Source organism: Stegostoma tigrinum, chromosome 18 (assembly GCF_030684315.1).
Source record: "Stegostoma tigrinum isolate sSteTig4 chromosome 18, sSteTig4.hap1, whole genome shotgun sequence".
Lineage (NCBI taxonomy): Eukaryota > Metazoa > Chordata > Chondrichthyes > Orectolobiformes > Stegostomatidae > Stegostoma > Stegostoma tigrinum.
In genome coordinates, this window is record NC_081371.1 from 44,794,108 (window position 1) to 44,815,010 (window position 20,903).

The 20,903-nt window shown below is 42.6% G+C and overlaps 1 protein-coding gene across 6 annotated transcripts in view; it reads left to right on the top strand.

Moving 5' to 3' along the window:
• The window catches only part of LOC125460908 (receptor-type tyrosine-protein phosphatase R-like), a 200,263-nt gene that overhangs the window by 37,858 nt on the left and 141,502 nt on the right, over positions 1–20,903 (top strand). For 4 of the 6 annotated variants that reach the window (XM_048549117.2, XM_048549119.2, XM_048549118.2 and 1 more), the window contains 2 exons: positions 16,729–16,842; positions 17,678–17,833. The exons of the other annotated variants lie outside the window; for them this stretch is intronic. In XM_048549117.2, the coding sequence (XP_048405074.2) occupies positions 16,729–16,842; positions 17,678–17,833 (270 nt within the window). The remainder of the gene's footprint in view (positions 1–16,728; positions 16,843–17,677; positions 17,834–20,903) is intronic. 6 annotated transcript variants of the gene reach the window in all.

A 20,903-nucleotide genomic window follows, 5' to 3' on the forward strand; every position in this document is an offset into this window, starting at 1 on the left:
AGTCAAATATAGGTCCTGTTTCATTCATTAGAAAGATCTTGCAGTGATTATGTGTAATGTAGTTCTGCTTCATCAAAACATGCTACTTCTAGTATCTAGCACGTAACATCAAATACCTGTTAAAGATTGCTAGTTCAATAGTTGCTGCTCTTTAATGACTTAATCCACAACAGATCCAGAAGTGTCCCGAGGACATGATAGTTTCATCAGCTCTCTCTTGTGGATGTGTGTTTGTATAGTGTGCTGTTGGATATTGATTAGCACAGGCAAAAAGGATCAAGGTCACAATTTTGGAGAGGGGAGCTGTTGTAACAAGGTCGAGAGCATATATTATTTAATATTAAGCAGGAGCACAGTTCTCCTTAGGAAAAATGCATGCGTGTACATGGGCTGACATTTGTATATGGTTAAGGAGAGTGAACCATCAGCTTCAGCTTTGTTCACTTGTTGTCCTGAACGACAATATTTTGCTCATCTTGAACATCTCTCGAGACCAAGCATACTTGAAAGGTTTCTATAATTTCCTGGATGTTTGTGCCAATAGGGAAGACCTATAGGTGATTTAAATGGCCTGGGACACCAGAGATCGGAACAGGAAGACTCTGCGTCATTTCTACTTGAAAATGGAAAGTTTGACGGCCCAAAGGGCTGATTTGTTTGGGAGAACTCTGGAAGGAAAATGTGTTGCTCGCTGGTTACCAGAATGTGATAAGGATTGTAAATAAGCAAATAACCAAACACAAATGAATGCAGTCGAAGCATTAATTAGACTTCGTCAGCATATCAAAGTGGAACTTTGGATATAAATATAAAAACAAAATCCTCCACCTCTTTGTAGGTTACGTGGAACAGTCCCTCTTCCGCACCTACACAGGCCCCAAACCCCACCTCTTCCTCCAGTACATCAATGACTGTATCGGCGCCGCCTCTTGCTCCCCAGAGGAGCTCGAACAATTCATCTACTTCACCAACACCTTCCACCCCAACCTTCAGTTCACCTGGGCCATCTCCAGCACATCCCTCACCTTCCTGGACCTCTCAGTCTCCATCTCAGGCAACCAGCTTGCAACTGATGTCCATGTCACCGACTCCCACAGCTACCTAGAATACACCTCCTCCCACCCACCCTCCTGCAAAAATTCCATCCCCTATTCCCAATTCCTCCGCCTCCGCTGCATCTGGTCCCACGATAAGACATTCCACTCCCGCACATCCCAGATGTCCAAGTTCTTCAAGGACCGCAACTTTCCCCCCACAGTGATCGAGAACGCCCTTGACCGCGTCTGCTGTATTTCCCGCAACACATCCCTCACACCCCGCCACCGCCACAACCGCCCCAAGAGGATCCCCCTTGTTCTCACACACCACCCTACCAACCTCCGGATACAACGCATCATCCTCCGACACTTCCGCCATTTACAATCCGACCCCACCACCCAAGACATTTTTCCATCCCCACCCCGTCTGCTTTCCGGAGAGACCACTCTCTCCGTGACTCCCTTGTTCGCTCCACACTGCCCTCCAACCCCACCACACCCGGCACGTTCCCCTGCTGCCGCAGGAAATGCTACACTTGCCCCCACACCTCCTCCCTCACCCCTATCCCAGGCCCCAAGATGACATTCCACATTAAGCAGAGGTTCACCTGCACATCTGCCAATGTGGTATACTGCATCCACTGTACCCGGTGTGGCTTCCTCTACATTGGGGAAACCAAGCGGAGGCTTGGAGACCACTTTGCAGAACACCTTCGCTCAGTTCGCAACAAACAACTGCACCTCCCAGTCGCAAACCATTTCCACTCCCCCTCCCATTCTTTAGATGACATGTCCATCATGGGCCTCCTGCAGTGCCACAATGATGCCACCCGAAGGTTGCAGGAACAGCAACTCATATTCCGCCTGGGAACCCTGCAGCCTAATGGTATCAATGTGGACTTCACCAGTTTCAAAATCTCCCCTTCCCCAACTGCATCCCTAAACCAGCCCAGTTCATCCCCTCCCCCCACTGCACCACATAACCAGCCCAGCTCTTCCCCCCCACCCACTGCATCCCAAAACCAGTCCAACCTGTCTCTGCCTCCCTAACCGGTTCTTCCTCTCACCCATCCATTCCTCCCACCCCAAGCCGCACCCCCATCTACCTACTAACCTCATCCCACCTCCCTGACCTGTCTGTCTTCCCTGGACTGACCTATCCCCTCCCTACCTCCCCACCTATACTCTCTCCACCTATCTTCTTTACTCTCCATCTTCGGTCCGCCTCCCCCTCTCTCCCTATTTATTCCAGTTCCCTCTCCCCATCCCCCTCTCTGATGAAGGGTCTAGGCCCGAAACGTCAGCTTTTGTGCTCCTGAGATGCTGCTTGGCCTGCTGTGTTCATCCAGCCTCACATTTTATTATCCTCCACCCACAGCTGTCTTACTGCCTGCACCTACGGTGCTTCTTATAGAATGGGAGGGAAAATCTAACCTGTAGATTTTTGAGGAGCTAATATTATGCCAGATTTTATTTTCTGTTCATCCTGTTTTCTTCTCCCCCAATCACTCCCACTGCCACTGAGGAAAATTGATTCAGCCAAAGGCCACAGATAATCAAGCTTGTCAAGGGAATAGAGTCATTTGCTGTGCAGATTTAGTTTCTGATCTTCTGGATGAGAATTCAGCAGTTAAGAGTCCTAGGGTCATACAGCACGGAAAGAGACCCTTTGATCCAACTTGTCCAAATTTCCCAACTACGCAAGTTCCACTTGCCTGCATTTGGTCCATATCCCTGTAAACGGTTCAAATCCATGTATTTGTCCAAATGCCTTTTAAATATTGTGACTGTATCTGTACCTACTGCTTCCTTCACCAGTTCATTCCACATATGAAACACCCTGTGTGTGAAAAAGTTTCATCTCCCAGCCCCTTTAAATCTTCCTCCTCTCACCTATAAAATATGTCCCCTAGTTTTGAACTACCCCACCCTAGGGAAAAGAGCTTTGCTATTCATGTTATCTAACCCCCTTCTGATTTTATAAACCTCTACAAGGTTATCCTTCAACCACCTATGTTCCAGTTAAAAAAAAAAGTGCCACCCTATCCAGCCTCTCCTTATAACTCAAACCCTCCTGTCCTGGCAACATCCTGGTAAATCTTTTCTGAATCTTCTCCAATGTAATAATCTCCTTCATTTAGCAGGGTGACCAGAACTGTACAGAGTACGCCAAAGTGGCCTCAGCAACATTCTCAGCACGACTTCCCAACTCCTGTACTCAATGGCTCAAACAATGAAGGCAAGCATGCTAAATGTTTTCTTAACCAATATGTCTATCAATGGTGATCAGAGATAATGGGAACTGCAGATGCTGGAGAATCCAAGATAACAAAGTGTGGGGCTGGATGAACACAGCGGGACAAGCAGCAACTTAGGAGCACAAAAGCTGATGTTTCAGGCCTAGACCCTTCATCAGAGAGGATGATGAAGGGTCTTCCTCTCTCAAGAAGGGCCTAGGCCCGAAACGTCAGCTTTTGTGCTCCTAAGATGCTGCTTGGCCTGCTGTGTTCATCCAGCCCCACATTTTGATAGACAAGATAACAATGGTGTAACTTTTAAAGAACTATGTACCTGAACATGTAGGTCTCTCCATGTGACAACACTGCCTAGGGAGCTACCATTAAATATACAAGTCCTGCCCTTGTTTGCTTCACCAAAATGCAATATCACACATTTATCCAAAGTAAACTCCATCTACCACTCTTCTGAGAAATAAGATGCTTAACTTTCAGTGCAATTTTATAAGGTATACAGGGAAGCATTACTTTAGCTATTTGCCACTCACCAATCTATCACTTGCTAACAATGCTTGACATGATACAATGTAGTCTCAGTTAAGTAATAATGGGGTAATGCATTGTCATAGCATTATTCCATTTAATGCATTGAATAACTTTTTAAGTGTATGTCAGAGCTCGGGTAATAGTGTGTTTTATTAACTGTAGTTGAATGAGGTTATAATTCAGAAGTGACAATCCACCAGCAGTTCTGTAAGTCAACAAAGTTTAATGAACATGCAAGTGATAATTCAAGTTAATTGGATCTGAGTTATGTATATTTTAATATTATTCCTGTATTAACATTTATGTCCTAAGTAATTTGTAACAGTAGCACAGAGGCATTTTAGTTTTGGAAAGCAATTAGTTTCATAAGCCTTGGCAACATTTTCCTTAATTTGTGCATTTTTGTAATGGCCTATCGGGAGTAGAAACTGTTTTAAACTCTTGCCAGTTGCATGCTTTTGTTATAGATGTTGATTACAATTCATAGAATTTTAATGAATAAAACTTTTTAAACCTTCCCATTTTCTACTCTGTCAAGATTATAGGTCATTTGGGAAGAGATAATTTTCCAAACCAACACGATAAATTCTTATTCAAAACTTTTAATTTGCTATTTTGCCAACTTTATTCTCATCATGTGACATAATGAGTCAGATAAGATACTGCATGAAAGTACTAGAAAAGCAGAGGTAAATCAAACATTAATTTTGCAATGGCCAAATTGTAGGTCAGGACTAATGTAGTACATAAGAGCAAGTTTTTATTTCTCTTTACCTCATTACGTAAGGATTGAGCCATGGGTTATTAGGAATGTTGCAGTGTGGTGGTAATATCACTGGACTGGTAATCCAGGTTAATGTTCTCGGGATAGTAGGAACTGCAGATGCTGGAAAATCTGAGATGACAAGGTGTAGAACACAGCAGGCCAAGCAGCATCAAAGGAACAGGAAAGCTGACATTTCGGGCCCAGCCCCTTCTTCAGAAATGGGGAAGAGAAAGGGAGTTCTGAAATAAATAGGGAAAGAGGAGAAGATAGGTGGAGAGGAGACAGACAGGTCAAAGAGGCAGGGATGGAGCCAGTAAAGGTGAGTGTAGGTGGGGAGTTATGGAGGGGATAGGTCAGTCCAGGGATGACGGACATGTCAAGGGGGCGGGATGAGGCCAGTAGGTAGGAGATAGGGGTGGACTTGAGGTGGGGAGTTAGGTGGGAGGAAGGATGGGTTAGGGAGATAGGGACAAGCAGGGCTGGTTTTGGGATGTAGTAGGGGGAGGGGAGATTTTGAAGCTCTTGAAGTCCACATTGATACCATTGGGCTACCTAGAATACCTCTCCACCCACCCACCTTCCTGTAAAAATGCTCTCCTCTATTTCCAACTGCTTCGCATCCACCGCATCTGCTCCCCAGGATGAGGCATTCCACTCCCGAACATCTCAGATGTCCTCATTTTTCAAGGGCCGCAACTTCCCCCTCGCTGTGGTCGAGAACGCCCTCGACTGTGTCTCCTGCATTTCCCGCAACTCATCCCTCACATCCCCTCCCCGCAATAACAACAAAAACAGAATCTCGCCTGTCCTCATGTACCACCCCACTAACCTCGGATCTGATGCATCATTCTCCAACACTTCCGCCATCTGCAATCTGACCCCACTCCCAAAGATATTTTTCCCTCCCCACCCTTATCTGCTTTTGGAGGGACCACTCTCTCCAGGACTCCCTTGTCCACTCCAAACTCCCCTCCAGCCCCACCACACCCGGCACCTTTCATTGCAACCGCAGGAAGTGCTACACCTGCCCCTACACCTCCCTCCTCACCCCCATCCCAGGTCCCAAGAAGACCTTGCACATCAAACAGATGTTCACCTGCACATCTGCCAGTGTGGTACACTGCATCCGCTGTTCCCGTTGTGGCCTCCTGTACATCAGAGAAACTAAGCAGAGCACTGGGGACCTTGATTTGCACTATACAACTCCCCCTCCCATTTCTCATACGACTTGTCCACCCTGGGCCTCCTGCAGAGCCACAATGATGCCACTTAAAGATTGCAGGAACAGCACCTCATATTCCACTCTGGAACCCTGCAGCATCCCTGGACTGACCTATCCTGTCCCTACCTCCCCACCTACACTCACCTTTACTGGCTCCATCCCCGCCTCTTTGACCTGTCTGTCTTCTCTCAACCTATCTTCTCCTCTATCCATCTGCTATCTGCCTCCCCCTCTCTCCCCATTTATTTCAGAACTCCCTTCCCCTCTCCCATTTCTGAAGAAGGGTCTAGGCCCAAAACGCCTGCTTTCCTGCTACTCTGATGCTGCTTGGCCTGCTGTGTTCATCCGGCTCTACACCTTGTTATCTCTAATGTTCTGGGGGTATGGATTCAAACTCTACCATGGCAGGTGCTGAAGTTTGAATTCAATTTTATAAGTCTGGAATAAGAAGCCCCTTTAATAACAACCATGTGAGGGACTGAAGGGTTCAGATACATAATTCTTTGAAGTTTGCATTATATATAGACAGGGTGGTGAATAAGCTATTTAGCACGCTTGTCTTCATTGCTCAGTCCTTTGAGTAAGGAGTTGGAAAATCATGCAGAGATTGTTCAGGAAATTGGTGAGGCCTCTTTTAGAGTCATAGAATCATACAGCATGGAAACAGACCCTTCGGTCCAATAATCCATGCCAAACATAAGCCCAAACTAAACAAATCCTACCTGCCTGCTTCTGGCAATATATCCCTCCAAACCTTACCTATTCATATACTTGTCCAAATGTCTTTTAAATGTTGTAACTGTACCCATATCCACCTCAGGAAGTTCATTCCACACGCAATCTACCCTGTGTCTGTAAAAAAAAAATTCCATCTCGTATCTTTTTTTTAAATCTCTTTCATTTCACTTTAAAAATTTATCCCCTAATCTTGAAATCCCCCATCCTAGAAAAAAGACAACTACCATTAACTCTATTTATTTCTCTCATGATTTTGTAAATTTCAATCAGGTGGCCTCTCAATCTCCAGTGGAAAAAAAATTCCCAGTTTATTCAGCGTTTCTTTATATCCCGAATCTTACATACGCGGCAACATCCTGATGTATCTCTTCTGAACCTTCTCCAGCTTAATAACAGTATTCCAGAAGGGGCCTCACCAATCCAAGAAGAATATTATTAAGTTGGAGCGCGTTCACAGGAGGTTTACCGAAGTGTTGCTGGGTATGGAAGGTTTAATTTCTAAAGAAAGACTGAATAGACTGGGACTTCTTTCACTGGAGCAAAGGAAGTTGAGTGGCAATGTTATGCAAGTTTAGAAAATAATGAGGGGTTTCGCTAGAGTTAATGGTAATTGCCTTTTCCCTTGCAGTTTGACTCTATGACTCGATGTAATCACAGCTAATTGTTGTAAAATCCCACCTGATTCATTAATGCCCTTTAGGGGGGAAATCTGGTAATCCTTATCTGGTCTGGCCTACATGTGGCTACAGATCCACCTTAATGTGATTGACTCAAACTGACCTCTGCCAGATCTTCTGGCCAGTCACCCCACAGCCCTTGAATTAATAAAAAAATATAAACTGCAGTTAAGCCACATTTATGCTTCTGACAGGGTCTTATACTGGTATCTTTCTCAAACTTGAATTGTAGCAAAACAGAATGAGAAAGTCAGACACACCTTGCTGAGAATACCATTGAGGCCTTTGAGAAAGGTACATACATGCTCAAAAGTGTATTTTTGGTGGTGCTCCTTGGGTAGCTAATGTTAGGACAGAGCGATTGAGGTGGGTACCTCCTGCTCTATGTCGAAAATGTGCTGGAGATTTTCTTTGAAATTTCTGAAAGCTTAAAACTTGACTTTGTTCCCTTCATCACTGGTTAGGAAGGGTACAGATGTGAGAGGATACAAAAAGACATTCTAGAAGGGTTTAATATATTTTGCTGGGGTGCTAACCAGTGCAGAAGCCAATTTTACCTCAACCTGAAACTGCTTGGTTTCAAAATGAAGTTCTCAGCTGAACTGCAGACATGAACCTCCCCTTTTATCTAGTACCTGTCTCAGGATGTCCCAAAGCATTTCACTGCCTTTGAACTACACTGAAGTATAGTCTGTGAGGCTTTTGGAGACACTAAATGACCAGATAATATGTTGGAAGATGAATGTTGGCGAACTTCCTGGTATTCTTTGAAACGGTATCTTATACATAGAATGTATTAGAGTCACCTAAAGAGGGAAACAGGTTTTGGTTTAAAGCATTATCCAAAATTTGATGCTTCAGTACACTCCATTGCAATCATAGAATCCCTGCAGTGTAGAAGTAGGCCATTCTTCCCACTGAGCTCACATCAACCCTCCAAAGAGCATCCCACCCAGACCTGCCCCCTTACTCTATCTCTGTTATACTCCATTTTCCCATGGTTAATCCACCTAGCCCGCACACCCCGGCACACAATGGGCAATTTCACATGGCAAATCGGCCTAACCTGCACACCTTTGGGCCATGGGAGGAAACCGGAGCACCCAGAGGAAACCCATGTAGACGTGAGAGAGCATGCATAGAAAATATAGAATAGTACAGCACAGTACAGGCCCTTCGGCCCACGATGTTGTGCCGTGGAATAATCCTAATCCAAAAATAAAATAACCTAACCTACATTGCCCTCAATTCACTGCTGTCCATGTGCATGTCCAGCAGTTGCTTAAATGTCACTAATGACTCCGCTTCTACGACTACCACTGGTAAACTATTCCATGTGCTCATGCACATTCCACACAGACAGTCAGCAAGGGTGAAAACAAACCTAGGTCTCTAGCTCTGTAAGGCAAAACTCCTATTGAGGAGAAGTTTTGGAGTAGGACTTGAACACACAATGTTCCGACTCAGAGACAGAACTGTTGCCATTGAAGTAAATTCATATTGAGAGTGAACAAAGAGTGATTGTGTGCAGTTGTGAACCTCATATCTCAGGAAGGATGTACTGGCCCTGGAGCGGGTTCAGAGGAGGTTCATGAGAATGGTCCCAGAACTGGAAAGCTTAACATATGAGGAATGTTTGAGGACTCTGGGACTATACTCAGTTTAGAAGGATGAGAGGGGTTCCAGTTGAAACTTACAGAATACTGAATGGCCTGGACAGAGTGGATGTTGGGAAGATGCTTCCATTGGTAGGGGAGACTGGGACCCGAGGGCACAATCTTAGGGTAAAGAGAAGACCTTTTAGAATGGAGATAAGGAGAAACTTCTTCAGCCAGGAAGTGGTGAATCTGTGGATTTCACTGCCGCAGAAGGCTGTGGAGGCCAGGTCATTGAGTACATTTAAGACTGAGATAGATAGATTCTTGATTATCAAGGGGATCAAGGGTTCTGGGCAGAAAGCAGGAGAATGGGGTTGAGGAACTTATCAGCCATGGTTGAATGGCAGAGCAGACTTGATGGGCCCAATGGCCTAATTTCTGCTCCTATGTCTTGCGGTCTTATGAATTTCTGTTAGCATGAAGGACTGAGTGATGTGGATGTTCTAATTCTGCATTCATTGTAATTCTGAAATTGGCTTTGCTCTCATTCCCAATGTTCATGATGCTCATTTGCTAATGTCACATTGATGTAATTTCAGTTTGCACTTGGAGAGCCAAATCCTACTTGTTTTGTGTAAGTGCAGGTTGCGTTGAGTTTTTTTTTGGAGGTTTTCTCATTTGCAAGGCTCAGGAAAATTTCTTGCTATATCTCACTAAATGCACCGCATTAATTACCAATCCTTCTGCTATGGTGTTGCTTGGGTTTGATTCCAGCCCCATTTTACCACACCCTTCTTTCCTTGTGAGAGAAACTGGGACAAGAAGTCCTAATGTCAGAACAAAGAGTCACCCTTATAAGTCTGAGATAAGGAGAACTGTCCTCTCTCAGATGGTAGAGAGTCTATGGGATTCTCTACTCCCAAGGGCGGTTGAGGCTACATTGTTCAAGGCTGAGGCAGACGGATTTTGGATCAGTAATGGCTTGAAGGGTTATGGGGAAAGAAAATTGAGTTGAGGAATATCGGATTAGGTGCAAGTAAATTGAATGGTGGAACAGACTCAATGAGCTAAATGGCCTGCATGTTCTCCTGTGTCTTATGGTCTTTCATTTTATGGTTTCCATAATAAATTGTCATTCACTGGATATCTACCTAATGACTGGCATCCCTTGTGTCCATTCCATCTACAAAAGGTTGCTGTGAACCTGTACAAGAGTTGGCAATCTGTTTCCTCCCTCATGGGCATTGTAATAGCACAGCAGTCACAAAGCCATGCTACCAATAACTGACATGGCCACCACTCCCTAACACAACCCTACTTTCTCACCCTTGTTACGACTTAACCAGCATGCCTCTCATTTTACCTGTCTACAGTTACATCCCATGTAAGCCCCCTCACTAAGTCAGCACAGCTCTGTTCCAAATGCCCATTGTAGACCTACATCTTGTCATTGTCTGGTAGGGGAATGTCATATACTAGTTGCACAAGGCCAAACATGACCTAGGGATGGCACAGTGGCTGAGTAGTTAGCACTGCTGTTTCACAGCCCCAGGGACCCAGGTTCAGTTCCAGCCTTGCGCGGTTGACTGTGTAGAGTTTGGACATACTCCCACGTCTGTGTGAGTTTCCTCCAGGTGCTCTAGTTTCCTCCCACAGTCTAAAACTGCGCAGGTTAGATGGTTTGGCCATGCCAAATTGCCATTCGTGCAGGCTAGGTGTTAGCCATGGAATACGCAGGGTTACAGGGATAGGGTAGGGGGGAAGAGTCTTGGGGGAATGCTCTTTGGTGGGTCGCTGTAGACTTGAGAGTGTGCCAAGATGTATGAATCATGACAGATGCCAGGGTAGCAGGCGCACGCCTTCAGCAATTGGTTACAGTGATCACAAATTCATCTGACTGTTTATCAAATTGAATCCATTCCTGAAGGTGAATTCCACTGCATTTTGAAATGGTCTTCTCAGTGCTACAGGTGTGCCATCAATGGCACCGTCTCTTGGGGGAACCCAGCTATGTTGCAGAATCCAACTGCCTGGGCTGCTGCACTGACCTTGTCATAGGGAAATGAAATGAAATGGTATGGATCTTGCACAAATGGAATTGTTCAGCTTCCTGACACCTTTATGGCATGTGTTTTACTGAGATCCTACACAGATCACCTGTCACACCCTAGAAAGTAGAGTTAATGTTAAAATCAGATCAGCCCTGATCATTATTGAATGGTGGAGCAGACTCAAAGAGCTGAGTGGCCTACTCTTGTTCCCTGTTTGTACATTCATAAGTGAAGAACTGGAAAAAAACATTAAAGAGCAGAAATTCCTGGCAATCCAAAGGGCCATCTTAGCCAACCCTTTGGACTAATGCTATTGAACTGTGGTTCCCAATTTTTATCCACCCATAAAACCAGTGTTGTTTCTTTGGTTTGTATCTGTCTCTATGTGTATGCAGCATTGTAAAAGGGTTGAGACATTTAACAAGTATAGCCATGTGTTTTGTAGTTCATTAGCGTTTACTCGTGATTAAAATTTGCTTATTTGTAATGAACTGTAGTTCTTGTTAAGTATAGGAACCTGGTCAGTATTTACAATTAAATTTATTCCATCAGATAGGTAAACTGGGGACTTTGCCTACTTTCTAAATTTTGTGGTAACCCTGGGAATATTGGGGCTTTAGAATCAGTGCAACTTCCCAATTCAGAAATGGAAATAGACAATCTTAGTGATGGTGTGAATATGTGGTCAGACATTTATCCTTGGGTCAAATGTGACGTGAAGGCGAGATAAAGATTGGTTTAACCTCAAACTGTTGCTGAGGAGTGAGGAGGAATTAATCGTTAGGGAAAGGAGTTTGGAGTGAGCACTGAAAATAATGGATTTAATCCTCCCAGCAGGCACCACAATGAGTGATCGTTTCACTCCCAATCTGTCCCCACCCATAGGTGGGTTTGAGAACCAGAAAACATCCTGCCCTATGTCCACTAGTTCTAAATGTTCCAGCTGGGGGAATCAGCTTCTCATTGCCTACCTTGTCAATTAATAGATTAGTGATTGGACACTGCTAATTGCCTACACTGCTTTTGCAACAGTTCCTTCTAAAATTCAACTCCCTTCCTGTTCTGTAATATGAACACTTCAAGCACTGTTTACAAAAAACAAAAAAACTTCAACTGAATCTTTGTGTGGAAAGACCGATTCTAGCTTCCTGAAAATATTAGCAGAATTTGCACTAGATAGTGGAATGAACATAAGTGGAATCAGTTTTATTGCTTTTGTAAGTGAAAATTTCAATGTCTTCACAACAGATTGTTTTGTAAGGGTTCTAAATTCTCAGAATGTTAGCTTGCAGTTACTGTGCAAAATTAGAAGCACAAAGCTCAAGACAAATGTGTTGACAAGTACTGCTCTCATCTGAGAAACAATATCAATATTACTTCCACTTAATTTTGTACAGAACATTGGCAGTAACATTTCTACAATCCATCAAGATGGTGATTTCCTTCCCTAGAAATACAATATAATCAAATAGGAACTCAAGAGACATTTTATGTGCAGAAGAAACAAGATACTGATAATTAACGTTGCACATAGCTCTAACAGCAGGAAACACGTTTTATGTTCTAATCTGCTCAGGAAGAGGTTTCATAATCAGTCTTACCTAGAGGTATGCAGATACATTTTAATTGCAATTCAACATTTAACCTTTACATCCTCAAAAAGGTATCAGCCATTTCCTGTTTTGTAGTAATTATTGGGGCAACTGTGTATAATTCGCAACATTTATGCCTGCCACAGACTTCAGCAACTTTGTCTTCCAGTGTGAGTTGAAGGTCATTCCAAAAGCCATCAAAGACTTATCAAATATTTAAAACCTGTGCCTTGTTTTGTGTCTTGTTTTGCATCCAGTTCTAAAATTCAAATGAGACAAATCAAACAGTAAGTGCTCAAGAAACTCAGCAGGTCTGGCAGCATCTGTGGGGACATGGGGCGGCACGGTGGCTCAGTGGTTAGCACTGCAGCCTCACAGCTTCAGGGACCCAGGTTCAATCCCAGCCTCAGGTGACTGTGTGGAGTTTGCACATTCTCCCCATGTCTGTGTGGGTTTCCCCCAGATGCTCCAGTTTCCTCCTACAGTCCAAAGATGTGCAGGCTATGTGGATTGGCCTTGCTAAATTGCCCCTAGCATTCAGGGGTATGTGGGTTATATGGGTCTGGGTGGGATGCTTCACAGGGCAGTGTGGGCTTGTTGGGCCGAAGGACTTGTTTCCACACTGTAGGTAATCTAATCTAACCTTTTTATTCTCTTTCTTGAAGCACATTCTGTTTTTTATTTCAGATCTCCAACATCCATTGTACTTTGCAAGTATTCCCAATATGGTACATTAACATCTTTTCATTAGGCAAACTGATGTGTTATGGGAGCTAAAAGACAAATGTTTATAGCCATGAAGTTTGACTGTAGTATTAATGGAGACAGCCTTTTTGTAAGCCTGGGCAGACAACGATGGCCACCAAACCACTGTAGCAGTGCAAATCACAGTGTCGCGTGTTTGTTCTGAAGACATGTTGGAATTAAAAGCAAATGTTGCTGAACTTTTTTTACAAGGCTGGTGGAAGACCTTTAATGATTGTTAGCAGAAAGCCTGCTAGCATACAGGGATGGGAGTGTTGGTGCTGACTGTTTGAGGCGGCACTAAAATGGTCAGAGGGAGCATAGGCTGAAAAGAGGGGAAACTGTTCACAGAGAGAAGAGAAAGAGGACCTGATTAGAACACCATACCTATCTAAGATACCCATGGAGCATACTTCCTACATATTCTCAGCCAGGAGCAGAGTCTGAGGATGCTAGCGTCAACGAGGATGTGATGACTGAATGGTTAGATATTACCAGGGAGATGTAGTGCAGCTCACTCCTTTATGGTGCTGTAGGTTTCGACCAATCAAGGCATGTCAAGGTGTTGAATGAGTGCTCTCCTGGCAGGAGGTGTGTACTTTTATCCTGTACTGTTCCTGTTCCTCCAATATTTAAGCCGCCACTTTGGTTGGTAAGGTAGCAGGATTTGGATATCTGAGAACAGGGTGAAAAAAAGAGAAGGGCTGGATGCAGCAAAGGGGATGATATCAGAAACAAGATGTTCACAGTTATTTTTCCTTCAGCTTGCACATCATGTCAGATAGCAGGATGTGGATACATTGGGATTTGAGAAGTGCGCAAAGCAGAATTTTTTTGGACGTTTTTGTGGATGCCAAATGTTACACCCTCAGTCATCTCTGACTGTGTGATGTGGTGCACCCGTTTCCTTGAAAGGACTTGAGACACAGGCACACTTGGCCCTTAACGATTCTCTTCTGCTTCCCCCTGTTATTAATAACCTCTGCTTGTCTATGAGGGAGGGAAGAATATCAGTGAGTGTGCTGCAAAATGTTTGGGGTCGTTTTGATGTTATAGCTGACTGGGTGTGGAGGCTACAAGATGAGGCTCGCAACATTGGCAAACGTATGAGAATGAGGTGCAGCAGTTAATTGCTAGCAAGGCATGAGTCCTAATTGTTTGGGATTGCTTAAGGGTGAATAATGCAGAGAAAGCACATGAAGGAGTGTGAAAGGTTGGTGGTACGGTGGGTATATGATGTGTTGAAAGATGCAATGGCTAGCTTTGACTATTCTCACATAAGGTGACTCCAGGTCCTTAAGGTCAGACACCTGGTTCTCAGCTCAGTGGCCACTCAGTTTTGTTGCCTTTACAGGTATGCCTTGACGGCCACCTGGCCCACTGCAGAAACATGCCCTCTCTCCTCATCTTGATCTCCTGGATTAACCCTCTGTCTTATTGTGTCATTGGAAGTGTCATGCCTTCCATCAACACCATCACTAACAATTGAACCAGTTGAAGCAGCCTGAATGCACCTCCTCATTTAAGAGGGGTCAGCTGCTGTTTAAGAAATAGGGGTTAGTATTCCATGAACATGGCATTTAGCAGTGGGCTGGCCTCTACAAGTATGTTATTGAGAAAGGCCGGCACCCACTTATGGGCCACATTCTAACTGCAGCCCTACAAAAGCATTTATTCTTTTCAGCAAGCCTTCAACTAAGTTAACAAAATAAATTGTTAACAGCAAGCATTTGTGAAAGGGGTAAATATTAAAGAACATTTTTAATGCAAGAAATGTTCTCAATAGTAAAATTTAACAGGAAGTAATGAAACAAATGGACAGTAATGGTTCATCATCTTCAAATGAAAGTTTCACAACCTCCCCATCAAATCTCCTGAACAATTCAGAAATGCTACATTTTGAGCATTGGAGACATCACTAGCAGCTAACCAGGGCCTTGGACAAAACATAAAATAAAGTTCATTATCTGCTTCATCTCTTAACCTTAGCCTTTAGTAACCTTTCTTTTCTGCCTTTCTCTCTTACTACTTATTGCCAACAACGTCATTGCAGTGGCCTATTTGAACCTTTCCCTTTTCTGTCTTCTAAAATGCGAATGATCATACCCACCTGTGTTTTCTTTGAAGCATCGTCATTAAATTTGAACCAATACTCAGTGAGACTCATGTTAATTCTTTTTAAGACTCCAAATCTTAAGCTCCTCACTAAGAAATGCAGGAAGAGAGGGAGAGTTGGACAGAGATGAGGCTGTGGGTGGGGAGATTTTGAAACTGGTGAAGTCTATGTTTAGGCCTTCAGGCTGTAGGCTCCCACGGCAGAATATGAGGTGTTGTTCCTCCATTGTGGCATCATTGTGGCACTGGAGGAGACCCAGGATGGGTATGTCACCCAGGGAGTAGGAGGGGGAGTTAAAATGGTTCGCGACCAGAAGGTGCTGTTGATTATAACATACAGAGCAAAGGTGCTCTGCAAATCAGTCACTGAGTCTATGTTTGGTCTCACTGACGTAGAGGTCTAGAAAGGGGAGGAGGTATCAGAGGTGGTCCAGGCGAACTTGAGGTTGGGGTGAAAGGTGTTAGTAAAGTCGATGAACAGTTCAAGCTCCACATAGGAGCACGAGGCAGTGCTGATACAGACTTTGACATAGCGGAGGAAGAGGTGAAGGATAGTGCCCATGTAACAGCGGAAGAGGGACTGTATCCTACAAAGAGGCAGTCATAGCTTGGACCCACACGGGTGCCCAGAGTCATCCCTTTTGTTTATAGGAAGTAGGAGTTAAAGGAAAGTTGTTGAGGATAAGGACAAGTTCTGTTAAGCGGATGAGGGTGTCAGTGGAGTGGGGCTGGGTTGGGCCTGTGTGGAGAAGAAGAAGTGGAGGGCTTTTAGGTCATCTGTGTGGGGGTACATGTGTACACGGACTGGATGCCCATGGTGAAGATGAGGTTTTGGGGGCGGGCAAGTTGAAAGTCCTGGAGGAGGTTAGGTTAAATGTTGTTAAATGGTGCTGCCACCCATGACATCCTTCTTACCAATGAACAGTCTACTTTGAACTGACTCCATTTGGAGATCGTTTCAAGGCTGGGATAGAATGAAGAGAGAGAGAGATAATGGGAACTGCAGATGCTGGAGAATCCAAGATAACAAAGTGTGGAGCTGGATGAACGCAGCAGGCCAAGCAGCAACTCAGGAGCACAAACGCTGACGTTTCCGAAACAGCCAGCCCACTGAGATGCTGCTTGACCTGCTGCGTTCATCCAGCTCCACACTTTGTTATCTAGGGTAGAATGAAGTTGTTCTATCATAATGTTTTTTGCCCATTTTTAAGGTCCACCCAAGTTAGTACTCCCATATGTGTTTCACTTTTGATTTATTCCCATTTTTTAATATGCTGTATTTTAGGTGTCTTAAATATTGGCCTATGTTCTGTGACATTTTTCAGATAAGGGATACTCCTAATGAAAACCTCAAAGAATTATTCATTTTCATCTTTACTGAAGTTTCTCTCGCCCTTTTCTCCAGGCCATACAAATGGATGTAAAAAAATTGAATGTCACCTTACTTCGGATATTCCGTGAAGGAATAGCTGCAGCCTTGGGCCTTTTACCGCAGCAAGTACATATTAATCATCTGAATGTAAGTTACCTTCCAGCCACTAAACAATTATATTTGTAGCATCACCACATTAGTTCCTTCATCTGCGTTTAAAAAAAAAGTGTTATGATAAACAATATGGCCTAATTAGTAAATGTGTAAATGTGTAAATATTATCACAGTATTACTTTGCACCAAAGGTCTTTTATTTTTCAAACTACAAGATCAAGTATTTTCTTTGATAAATCTTACACTGAAGTAATTCCTGTAAAGCTTATTAGTTACCATTGATGAATACAATGAATTGTGAATATATTGTGACTTACTTTTCAATGTGCACAAAAGTCCTATATAACGTAGAAGGACAAATTAAAAGCTTACAACACAGTTAGTTTCAATATTGTTGACAATTACTTGAAACCAAGAGAAGAGCAAATGGATCCCAAATGTGCAGTCACACTAGCAGCTTTCTGAAATATACTGCAATATTCCATTTTCCATTATCCCTCCTGTCTCCTTGGCTTTTATACTTTGTCAGCTATAAATTCTGATCAAATATCTCACAAACTGGGAGTAAATGAGAAATAAGTGAGTCCTGAAACGCAGCCAGTTTCTCTTATTTGATTTTGTTTTGAATAATTGTGTAATTATTTAAAGACTGTCCAGCAGATTACATTAGTATTAAACATATTGATATACCAAGTGCTTACTGAAAGGAAAAGTAAACATATACAAACTACATAGCTAAGCTACTTATTAGGTAGATGAAATATTATTTCCGTACAAATAATGCAGAAATGAGCTAAGGTTTGTGCAAAATATTTAAATCAAGAATATCCTTGTTACCTTTTATTTTTATGTTTGGAAAATGACACAGGGCAAGAAGAACTGCATTGAATTTTATATATCTTCAGTGAATGATAAAAGTGCCACGTTAGATCCAATACCTTCTGATGAAGTGATGCAATCGCTCAATGTAAATATGCTGCACCAAAGTCTGTCACAGTTTGGCATAACACAGGTTACACCTGAGGTAAGGAACTGTCACTTTTGATTGCCTCAATTGCGGAATGTAAGGAGATCTGCACCTATGTTGGAAGACATCATGGTTGTGCCAGACACACACAAGCTTAGGTCAGCTGCCAATCTGACTAAAAGTGTTTTTGTGAAACCTCAGTTTGTCCTAAAAAAAACTGATAAAGGAAAATAAATAGTACATGTGTGATAGGCAGCAGAGTGTCTGAACAACAAATAACATTACTGATGATTACCTTCATCCATTTACTTTCCTGCGTATCTTTTGACCGAGCCTTGGCGATGAATATTGCACAGTGCTGTAAAGTATGCCTTGCAGACAAGACTTGATTTGATAAAAGTCTGGATAGTTGCCAGATTTGTTTTTCTATTTCATGCCTTCTTTTTTCATTAATTGATCATTTTCTCTGTGATTTTACAAAAGCATCTGAGAAAAGCTATCACAGAACAATGGCTCAATATGAAGTGAATTCCAAGAATAGGAAATATTTATTCCCTGAATGTAGATTTTTTTTTGTTAGCTTTTTTCTTTGCATTTGAGGATGAAAACAATTGAGCAGCAGAAGAGGGACCAGAATGAGAAATGGCAAGTTAAATGATCCATGGGTTTTCTTTTGTCTGGTAGTCCCTATGTTTACTATCAGAGGGATGTGTTTGCTGTATTCTGGAAAGCTAGATCATTTGTACACAGGTAACAGCTTCTATCTACGTAACACCATTTATTAAAAGGACATAACTGATCCATGTGTTTATTTCCTAATATAAATGTTGAGACTCTCATTGTAGATTTGACTGACCTGACTGCAGCCTTGCTCAGTTGGCTACTTGAAAAACTAGGCCCAGATATGGCCTAACCAGTGATTCCTAAGTCATTGATTGCAAGTTGCCAACAGAAAAAGTAGGTTTTGTAAGAAACTAGGAAAAATGGAAGTGATTATTTCACATCAATTCCAGATAAAAAAAAACCACAGGCCATTGCTGTAAAACAATTGTCCACCTCTAGATTGCCTCCCTTTCTCTCTTGCTCACACTCTCTTCCATTTCCTAATCACCACACCCTATCTCCCCTTATCCATTTCAATACACACACAATGTCTCCTCCACCTCCAAGCTTGCCAAAAGGCTGTTGATAGCATCATGTGGCCTGAAGATGTCCAGCACGTGTCTGCAGTTCACAGGTTCCAGGTAAATTGGGGTCCATGTCCAGAACCACTATGTCACCATTGTTTAAACATTATGCAATCAAACCAGCCATGAATGCAGTGCAGGTTTAGCCTATTACTGCTTCTATTTCATATGAGCTTGCCAACAAAATTGGAATCAGTCAATGATTAAATGAGTGGAGCAGCAGACACCACTTAATAGCATGATAAAGCAACATGCACCAACAAGTTAATAGCAGCACAGATAGGGCAGCAGGCGCAAACAAATTAAATTTAAAGAGGTGCCAATGAATCAAATTCATATGATAATAGGATCAGAAGCAAAGGAACAAACTGATGGAGCAGGGGGCACCAGTACATTAATGAATTAACAGGACAGCAGGCATCATTAAATCAGTTTAACTATAGAACAGTAGGCATACCAACACATGGAATATCGTAATAGAGTTTCTCGTAAATTACTGCAGCACAACTCATACCAACACCCCAGAAATAGGAAACCCAAAAAACAACAATGTAGCAGCATATTAGTTTGTAGATTGTAGTCATGGAAGCGGAGTCATTCGTGACATTTAAGTGACTGCTGGACATGCACATGGACAGCAGTGAATTGAGGGGAATGTAGGTTAGGTTATTTTATTTTTGGATTAGGATTATTCCATGGCACAACATCATGGGCCAAAGGGCCTGTACTGTGCTGTACTTTTCTATGTTCTATTACTTAAATTAGTGAGCAGTGGGTGGTCCATCAAATATAATAATATTAAATAAGCAAACAATAGTCAATTAAAAATGTAGTTAATGTAAGAACAGCTAAATTAATGCATTTCAATATTAAACATTGATATTAAACTAAGAATCAAACTAAATACGTCATTAAAGTAAGGTTTAGTGATAAATTTCGCTAGCTTCTAGGCAATTTTGCTTTTGCAAATTCTGTAAGGCAACAGTGGGGCTGAGTAATAAATAATGGACGAGCCAGAAAAAATCACCGTAAAACCTGTGAGCGGCACGTTCTGGCCCAACTCATCTTGCGCACTTCAAAATGTAGCTCCAGTATGACAAGTGTGTTCATTTCCAAGTATTACCAGTATTTTACTGGTTTTCTGCTCTTTTATAGCCAGTTATGCCAACATCCATGAACCAATAAAAATAAATTCAAGGTTCAACTTTCAATTTCAGCTGACAGTTCCAAACCAAAAAATGAGAAAAACAAAGAAATTCTATGATGGTCCTTCCCAACGTAATGTTTAGTAAGCAATTGATTGTAAGCAATGATCAAAGGGATTCTGGTTGATGGAGTTGATTAATCTTTGTTTCTTGTGAGCATGACTGTTGTCTGCATGTCTGCTAGTTTTTTACTCTCTCAGAATGGAAGATGGCAAAATGTTGATTAGTTTGGCTGTTTTGTACTAGAGCGGACCTACTGCTTGGTGAGCCAGTTTTGTTTGATAACGTTGTTTGCAGGTTGAGTCCTGGTAGAGTTTCATTGGTCAGTTTGATTTTGTTAAGTTGTATTCATGCAGAGTTGTAGACTTACAGGTTAGTGAAGGGCATTTGTTTTAGAGGTTTGTTAGTGCGATCTGTGTGTCGCTGGCTAGATCAACACAAATCACCTATCCTAATTTCCATGAAAAGGGATTGATTAACAGTTTGCATGGTGATGTGATCGCCACATTCACACAGCCATAACTGTGACATGCATGCTTTCCACGACAACACTTTTAAAACTCTAAAAGAGAATGATATTCAGAAAGGAGTGAAATAAATGAGTGAAATGAAAAGAGAAAATTGAAAACTTTTTCTATTATTCCACTGCGCGTGAATATCACTATCAAGGCCAGTGTTTATTACCGATCTCTAATTGCCTTTGAGAAGTTGGCATGGTTCTGCCTTCTTGAACTG